At 36.2% G+C, this 9,813-nt stretch overlaps 2 protein-coding genes across 2 annotated transcripts; both read right to left on the reverse strand.

The window, feature by feature from the left end:
* Positions 1-279: 279 nt before the first annotated feature.
* Positions 280-456, reverse strand: LOC143408752 (keratin-associated protein 19-7-like). The gene is given in 1 exon segment (XM_076868625.2): positions 280-456. A coding segment is annotated over 1 exon segment (177 nt).
* Positions 457-9,426: 8,970 nt separating this feature from the next.
* Positions 9,427-9,603, reverse strand: LOC143409001 (keratin-associated protein 20-1-like). Its single transcript, XM_076869049.1, has one exon. It carries the CDS (start codon positions 9,601-9,603, stop codon positions 9,427-9,429), a length of 177 nt encoding a protein of 58 aa, XP_076725164.1.
* Positions 9,604-9,813: the final 210 nt, after the last annotated feature.

The raw sequence follows: 9,813 nt of genomic DNA on the forward strand, positions 1-9,813 counted from the left end.
GATGTTACAATGCATTTATTAAGCCAAGGAAGGTAATACAAGGACTTCACGTGGACAATCATGCAGCATCTCACATTGCACATGTAATAGATGTAAATTAGTATGAATGACAGTAGGGGTCTTATCAATGGGAAAGTTATCTTGAAAATAAAGAAATTTTTCACATAATAATTGTTGGATTAAAATAAAATAAAAATAGAATAATTTAGGATTATAACAAAGGAAATTAACATATTAGGCAGGAGTGTTGGGGTGGAGAAGCAAGATTTTCCCACTCTCTCAGTAGAATCCATAGGACGAGTATCTGTTACAGCAAGATGGGTGGCAGCAGTTATATCCATACCTGACCCAATCATAGCTACAGCCTCAGCCCAGAACACCTCAGCCACCTTAGCCACAGCCTGGGCCTCCAAACCCACACCACTGGCCACTATAGTAGCTTCCATAGTAGCTCATGATGTCAGGAGAGGAAGGTGCCCCTGAGAAACAGGGAATATCTTGGCTTAAATGTCATCACCTGCAGGCACAGAGCCTTTTATACACAATCAGAGGTGGGTTGGGTAACTACAGACATTGCCATCCTCATAATTTAGAATAACTTCCATAAGAAAAATTGACTGGTTCTTTTGTTGGCTTAAGAAAGGAGAATTCCTCATAAGCAATACTGTTTTGCTATCATATCAAGCCTCCCAATGTTAGTTCAATCACAAGATTTTGTAAGACATTTTCCCTCTATTTTGAAAACCAAATATTCTGTGTGTGATTAATGGAAGGTAGATTATCAGTTTATTGTTTTCTTCCCACTATCAGGCATCCACAGGTATTTAAGTTTAAGAACTGTTTCTTGAGCTGACTTGCAAAACAAGATTCTGCATGAAATTCTACCAGTGAGAGACCCGACTGAGGCGTCAGGGGTGTCAGGAGCACTAGAGTTCATCTTGAATCTTTGCATTACTACACAAAGTGAAAGCCTCATTACCAGGCTTTACAGAAAGACCTCCATCTAGGCATGGACATTTAAAGAGCTTCTTATAATCATTTTATATATTCTCCCTGTTTAGCAATATTTAGAAGTTGAACTGATATGTCCTGACACTAGGTACAGTATAAATAACACAGTATTTTGTCCAAGTTTGTTTTGTTTGTTTGTCTCTTTTCTAAAAATAACTTCAAGTTCGCAAAAGATAGCATAAGATTGGAGAGTTTATACATGTAAACTTGTATGTGGAAAGAACAAGAAGACCATGCTGGAAAACAGGGGTGATTCCTATATTGTGGGATATCTGAGTTTTAGGGTGCATTTGTATTTGACATTTTTAGGTGCTACCTTACAGGTTCCAAAGGGGTGGTGTCAAATTACATGTCAACCAGGATGTTTGGAAGGTCCAGTTTCTAAGCAGTCTCAAAATTACTTGGTATTTTCAATGTCTTGTAGCCATTTTGATGGGTACCTAGTTCTAATTCACAGTGGTTACAATTTGCATTTCCTTCTTCTAATAGGCTGGTCATCTTTCGTTTTCATTTGCTATACATTTTTGTGCAAGTTTTTGTTCACTTTTAATTGTGTTTTATGTCTATAAATTTTGTGATTCATTTTTTTTTTGTTTTTTTATTCATTTTTTTTTGTTCCAAATTTTTTGTTTTTTTATATAAGTATAGTGTAAATGTCTTCTTATGGTAGGTGATATTTCCCCTATTCTAAATTCTTAATTTTGAGGAAATCCCATTTATCAAAGGTTTTTTTTTCCTATGGCTAGTATTCTTTATATCCTTCTAAAGAAACCATCTCCTGTTTTAAGCAATAAAGGCATTCTTGCATCTCATTTTGTTGCAAGATAAGAGTCAAGATTTGTTTTTTTCTATACAGCTTCCAAATTAATCAAACATTGTGTTACATCACTTCTTTCATCTTCTCCACGGTGGTGGGTGGTGCTAAGTTAGCGTATAAGTCTGGCTACTCTGTCTGTTTGATGCACTTAGAGTCTCTTCTTATTCCATTGGCCTGCATGCTTATTTTTGAACCAGTACCACCCATATTTTTCATATACATAATCATGACATTTATTAATAATGGCAAGTATATATTTCCCCCAATGTTTGTTCCATTTATGTCTGAATGCATTTATTATTATTTTTCTAGTTAATACTTTTGATACAAAGTTGAAAGAATGTTGTGACAGTTGTCATCTTTGTCTTTTTCCCGGCCTATGGAGAGTTATTCTGTATTTCAGCATTAAGTCTAATATATAAGCAGTAGATTTTATTCAGATGACACTTGACAAGTTGAGGAATTTTTTATTATAGTCCTACTCTGCTGAATATTTTAAAATTCACTGATGGGTATTAAATTTTATCATGGTTTTCTTAATCAGTTAAGATATTCACATGACATTCACTTTTGTTAATGTGATGAATTGCATTAACTGGCTGTTCAGGTATTAAACTAACTTAGGTTTTACAATCTTGGAATATAGCCCTTGGGACTTGACTTGATAATGTATGTATTGTTTCAGATTTTATAGCCAGGTTCACAGAATATATTTGTTCTCTTATAACATCCTGCCTGGGCTTTGTTTTAGTTTGTAGGTTTGGTCTTTTTCTTATTCTTCAGAAAAATATTTGTATTAATAAATGCTCATACTTGTTTCCTTCAGTATTTTAAATAATTCATTAGTGAAGGCATATACACCTGCACTTTCCTTTGCATGTTTATTATACAGTATGATTTGGATTTTTTTACTTTTTCTTGTTTATTTTCATTAATAATATTTCTTCCAATAAAATCCCACTTCCCATTGTTCCTGTTTGAGTAAGGAATGACGTGGACCTGGATTCAACAAAAGAAAATACTTGTTTTGATTTTAAAGCAAAGTAGGAAGCCTGACTATGGATACAAGGATGAGTGGTGCAGGAACAGAGCCTTGCTCCAGGAATGTACAGATGCCACCCGGGGTCTTCCCTCTGGCCTTGTTAAAGCTTGACAATCTGAGCCATAGGATCAGCAACCTTGAGTCATGGCCAGTATTTCTCTCTCTCTCTCTCTCTCTCTCTCTCTCTCTCTCTCTCTCTCTCTCTGTCTCTCTCTTTCTCTGAGCTGCACTGAAGCAATCAGAAGAATGTGATGTGGAAGGAACACGGCATAGTCACCAGGAGCATAGCATAGGGACATCAGAATATCAATAACCAAGTGTGTATATGAGAATAATGCTGTGTTTGTAGGCAACTCATCATTTAAAACCACAGTATATGAGAGCAAGAATGTAGCTACATCAAGGCTGGGGATATAACTCAGTTGGTAGAGTGCTTGCCACACATGCACAAGGTCTTGGGTTCAATCCCGGACACCACACACACACACACACAGACACACACACACACACACACACACACACACACACACACACACACAGTAGCCAGATCAAATGTAGCTCTGGATCATAGGAGGCATTTTACATGAGCAGTTCAGACAAAATGGTAACCAGACATTAGCTTTTGTGATTTAAGATGTTGAGTCTATATGGGAATATTTCAAAAGGAAAAATCTTAAGACCAATAAAAATAATTTCTGTTCTCTCTAATCATAGTCCTCCATTGTTGTGATTTCAGTGCATCTTCATTTTTCATTCATGCCCCTATCAATAACCTGCCCTTCTAATATCTCCACCATCTGTCTGACTTACACTGCCATGTCTCACAAGCTGTGATTGCCGTTGTTTCTGATATGGGTAGAGTATAGACACCCCTTTAACATCTCAATTCTAGAATTGAGTCCCTGCAAACACAGTCCTAGCTCAATCCCTGGGGTAACCTTTATATCCTTTTAAAGAAGCCTAAGGATTTCCCGGGGGTTATTAAAGAGCTTTTCTACTAGCAGGAGAGGGCATGGGGCCACTTCTAATAATCTTCTGCTCTCATTTGAAAACAGAGGTTCTTTGCACAGATGGAGCAAGAGTTGTGCCCATGGAAAGTCTAAGCCAGCCATTAGAGAAGACACTGCTTAAGATTTTCTATAGGGTGAAATGTAAAGTTTGCATGTTTTTCTGTTCAGCACAGGCAGGGGGATGGTGCAGAATGTGTTGGTGAGAAAAGATGAGCAAAATATGGAGCATTTTGTGTAAGGCCTGCCTGTGGAGAAGGATGACAGAGCATCTCTGAAACAGTCTGTTTTCGTACTGGTGAGTGGTACTGGCACTTTTAACTGTTAAACTAGAGGAGGTTTGATCAAATAAAGTGATCCAAATGAAGAGCATGGATGGAAAAGTTGAAAGGGGGACACATAGTTGTGATGGTGGCACTTTATACTGCTGTGAAACACAGTTTCCGTTTTACCAGTTGAACAATAACTCTTGACACAGTTCACCAGCTGACATCCCAGACTCTATAGAGGTGTCCATGCAAACCTGTAGAGATTATGGTTTTGGTTGGACATTATGGTGCATGCCTGTAATCCAAGTGGATTTGGAGGCTGAGGCAGGAAGATTGCAAGTTCAAAGCCAGCTGTAGCAACTTAGGGAGGCAACTCACTAAGACCCTGTCTCAAACATAAAATATTAAGAAAAAAGTACTGGTTTCTGCCCTGGACACTCAAATGAAACAGGAACCCCAACACTCACATGTAAGTGAGAGAGAGTAATGAATGTAAATGCAAACATTTTGCAATGAAAGACAACATTTTTTGACAAACACGTTTCACATCCAAATTGTGAAGCCACCATGAGTTATGATTGTTATTATAACAATCAAAAACACTTTTGTGAATGGAGAGATATTAATTAAATGTGACTTTCGTTGATCAGGGTGAAGTGAATTGAATCTAAAGTATTCCATCAGAAGGTGAAACAGTCTAGGATAAGACCTTCACTACTGGGAAAGGGAAGTAAATTACTAATAAGGAGGATTACTAATGGAAGGACAATCAGGAAGTGTAGGAGAAAGAGTCCTACTGGCTGAATGGCTCCAGAAGTTTCTCAGTAGAATTCGCAGGATATACTACGCAGGATCAGTATCTGCCACAGAAAGATGGACGGCAGCGGCCATATCCATACCCACCCCAGCCATACCTACGGCCATAGCCCAGGTTGCCAGGGTAGTTGTAGTAGTAGCAGATGGTGTCAGGAGCAGAAGATGCAGTTGAAGAACAAAGAATTCTTAGTTTAAATGTCACCATCCACAGGCATGGGGCTTTTTACACAGCTGGGTGGTAAGGCAAACCCCAGGAAATGCTGGTATCTTAATTTAACATAACTTTTGAGGGAAAATTATCTGAATCTTTTATTTACCTAGGAAAGGAAATTTTCGCATGAGTAGGATTGCTTTTCTCTCAAGTGTTCCAAAATTAAATGGCATGATTTAATAAAATGTTTTAATTCTCTTTTAAAAAGAGAATCTCTCTTCTCATGTGATTAGTTTAAGGTTGATTATTAGTTTACCATTATGTTTCCATTTCTAAGTAACACTAGGTGTACAAGCAAAGTGACTATATGTCCTGATGTAATTTACAAAAAAAAAAAAAAAGATTTCAGACAAGATTCTACCAATAAGACAGACTTGAATGAGACTGAAAAGATATTAGAAACACTGCAGGGCTTCATGTGCCTATTTCACTCGACAGAATGAGGGTCTCATTACTAAGGGTGTTTCTGTTTTGTGTCAGAATGACCTCCATCAAATCATGGGTTTTAGAGATTTTTCTTTCCCTACATTTTTTTTTTTTTTTGCTTTTGTTGTTGTTTTTTGTCTTGGTAACCCATTCTTGATATGTCTTGATGCCCTGATATTACATCAGTCGTACAGATTCTCCTCTAACATTTGGTGTGTGGGATTGTTTGTTTGCCAAAATAACTTCAGTTTCTCAAGAAGTTGTATAAGAATCTAATATGTGAATTTGTAAGGACATGAAAATTGTGAGAAAACTGGACCAAAACCAAGTGTTCCTTCCTTTAAAGTAGAATTTATGAGTTTTGGGGTGCATTCAGTTTCAGCATTTTCAGGTGCTGACATATTTTGTCCACTAAGCTAGTGCCAATCCTATGCCCCCACGAGTGTTAGCAAGGCCCAGGTCTGAGTGTGCTCCAAATTGTTTGGTATTCATAGTCTCTAATCTAGCCCTTCTGTGGGTGTAACTAGTACTATGTTGCTCTAACAAGGTTGGTTATCCTTTATTATTCATTGTTGTGAAATGTTTGTGCAAATTTTTGGTCATTTTAAAGCACATTTTGTTTCTCTAAGCGGATGGAGGTATTTATATTCATCTTTTGTCAAAATGCTTATCTAGATGTATACTGTAGATATCTCCTTTTCAGTGGCTTTATTTACTTTCTTAATAATGAGTATTATGTATTATGTTACACTTAAGAGAAATGATTTCTGCTTCTCCATATAGATATTAATACTGTATATATTTCAAGAAAAGCTGAAAGGAAGGATTTTGAAAGATTTCATCACAAATAAATAGTAAACTTTTGAAAAGTTGAATGGATTTTTCATTACACGTTGTATAATTAGGAAACATGGTATGATTCCTCATAAACATATAATTTTTGTGTATCAATTATTAACATTTAAAAATAAGAATTTTTTTTATTTTGATGAAGTCTAATTGGTTAGACTTTCCTTTTCTGGCCAGTGCCCTTTATATGTTGTTTCAGAAACTATCACTTACTTTAAATTAATAAAGATATTCCTGCATCTTATTTTGGTGAAAGATATAAGTCTAGATTTATTTTCTTTACACGGTTATTAAATTAACTAGCATTACTCATTGTTCAGTCAATCCTTCTATCTTCTGCTCTGCAGTGGTATCTTAGCAATAAATATGGTTACCCTATACGTTTGAGTCTATTTGTTGAACCCTTCTGCTCTCCTTTGGTCTATGCACTTATTCTTGAAGCAGAACCCACTCTACTTCACTAGTACACAATTATGCCATTAGTAATATCAAGTCTGCATTTTTTTTTCTCCAGTTTTGTTCCAGCGGTTGATTTCAGTTACTAAGAACTGTTGTACAGCTAAATGAAGATTATGAAGACAAGTCATCCTTGTCTTATTCCTGAGCCTGGGGAAAAAATTATTTCATACTTAAGAACTAAGTGTGATATACAAACTGTAGAGGTCGTGAAGATGCCATTTATCAAACTGAAGAAGCTATTTTCTAGTCGAACTTTACTGGGATATTTTAAAATTCATGAATGGGAGTTCAATTTTATCATGCTTTATCTTAATCTATTGAGATATTCATATAACTTCCATTCTTTTTTCATTAATGTGATGAATTGTACTGACTGATTTTTAAAGTATTAAACCAATCTAGAATTTTTCAATCTTGGAATAGAGCTCTTGGGACCCAATTTGATGATATATTGTTTCAGATATTTGAAGGTATGTTCGTAGTATATATTCCCTTTCATATAAGGTCCTTGTTAGGTTTTGATTCTCTTAGTAAGCTTTGCCCTATTCCTATTCTGTGGAAGAATATTTTTGTGATGGATAATACTTTATTATAGGTAAAGAATTTATTTGCATTAATATATTCATTCTGATTTGTTTTCATTAATGGGTGTCAGACTATTTGGATTTCCGATTTCTTCTTGTCTTTGTGACATAAATGAATTTCCTCAGTTGAAATTCAGATTTCCTGATGTTCCTTATATGAGTTGGGAGAGAAGATAAAAAAAAAATCAGTGAAAAAACAAAAGAAAAATTGGAAACTGGATCCACAAATACAAGAATCTGTTGTAAGAGGAACATTCTGATCCAGGTATAAAGAGATGGTGACAAGCACTCTTTTCTGAAAAACTTTCTGTGCAATATGGACAGACCCAGCTGTCAATCAGCAACCAGGAGGCGTGGAGACTTTCTCCTCTTTTTTTCTTGAACTTTAAATTAGTAATGAGAAGAATGTGATGAGGAAGGATAATTGTAATCACACAGGACTGCAGTGTCACAGGAAACTACCAAGGGTGTGGATAAATGTGAATAGTGCTGCTTTTAGGCAATAGAGTATTTAAATCCTTAATATTTAAGGATGAGAACATAAACAGATTGGATGGAGACAATGAGACTCAGAGTCACATAAAGTATTTTAGATGAGAAGTTTGGACATTTGCTCGAGATCAGACATTTGCTTTCATCTTTAAAATATTTGCATAATTTATGTTGAAATATGTCAAAAAGTGAACTTTAAGACTAGTAAAAAATAAAGTTGTCTTTTTCACTGGCTTTACCCAGTTTAACATTTCAGTACATCTACAATTGCATTTTACTTTTGGTTATCATCTCTGTGTCTATTTCTATCATATCTCGATATGAGCCCCTTCCTGCCTCTTCTTTGTAAGTTGACTTATGTGTCCATGTATCCCAATCCCATAAATGTCACAGTCCCTGAGATGGAAATTTGACAACAAAGATATAGTACCAGGGATGCTCTAAACAAGATGCTGCCTTATTCGTTGGAGGTAATCTTTTACCTTCGGGATACCCTGGGCTTGCTGTGGGTGTATCCAAGTAGGAGCAGAGAGCAAGGAGCCATTTTTCATGTTCCTTTGCTCTAGAAGAAAGCAGAGGCTCATTGTGTGGATAGAGATACATTTGTACTCATGGAAGTCTAATTCAGCAGTTAGAGGAGGCCCTGCTCAATGTTTTCTTCAGGATCAAAGGAAATATTTCACATGTGATTTCCCATTCAGTCAGCTAGAGAGAGCAAGATTCTTGGTAGGCAAGATGAGTGGTGCAGAAAGAAGTTGCACCTGTTTATGTATGTATACTACTTAACCTTTAGCAAGTACTGATAAGCAATTGAATTTATCAATCTAGTTTTAACTGAAGGAGTATTGATCAAATACAGTGATCTATATCCATCATAGTCTCAATTTTCACACAGTGATGGAAAGGCTGAATGGAGGATAGATTTATGTGAGCCTTGCACTTTACACTTCTGATGAATGTAGTTACCCCATTATGTGAACCATGATACCATTTTATACAATCATCTCACCATCTAGATGCTCTAAATGTGTACATGTATTTGTGCGAAGATGCCAGTTTCATTCAACTACTCTCAAGTGAAATATACTACATAATATAACACATAAATGACAGAGGAAAATAAATATGAATGAAAGTCTTTTGTAATGACAGAAAAATTTATTGAAAAAGACACAAAAGTTATTCACATCAATTATTCAGATCATGTTAAGCTACAATTAATGAGAAGTAATACAGTATCAAACATAATAATTATGAATTTTGAGGCATTCTATGGAATTTTGCTGTCAACTTGAAGCATGCTGAAACTGAAGTATTTAAACTGATGATTAGGATAACATTTCTCACTGTTAGGAAACAAATAACATTTAAGAAGAACAAATAAAGGATATTCAGAAACTATACAAGGAAGACTTCTACTGGATAAGTGGTTCCAGAAGTATCTCAATAGAATCCATAGGACCAGTATCTGCCACAGCAAGATGGACGGCAGCAGCCAAATCCATATCCACCGCAGCCATAGCCCAGGCCACCATAGCCACAGCCTAGGCCACCATAGCCACAGCCTAGGCCACCATAGCCATAGCCCAGGTTTCCGTAGTAGTTGCTGTAGTAGCACATGGTGTCAGGAATGGGATTTCAGTCAAGGAATAGAGAATTATTCTTCTTGGTTGAAATGTCTTCTCCCCGAGCCATGGAGCCTTTTATACAAACCCAGAGGTAGGTAGGGCAAACCACAGGCATTGCTGGCTCCATAATTGAGCATAATATTCACAAGAAGAATTTGCTGAGTCTTTGGTTTACTTTGGAGAGTTCCTCATATGTATGATT

This window comes from Callospermophilus lateralis, chromosome 10 (assembly GCF_048772815.1).
Source record: "Callospermophilus lateralis isolate mCalLat2 chromosome 10, mCalLat2.hap1, whole genome shotgun sequence".
Taxonomy (NCBI): domain Eukaryota; kingdom Metazoa; phylum Chordata; class Mammalia; order Rodentia; family Sciuridae; genus Callospermophilus; species Callospermophilus lateralis.

Bases quoted from the DNA above. Each gene is read 5' to 3' on its own strand.
- LOC143409001 (XM_076869049.1), bottom strand. From the start codon at position 9,603: ATGTGCTACTACAGCAACTACTACGGAAACCTGGGCTATGGCTATGGT.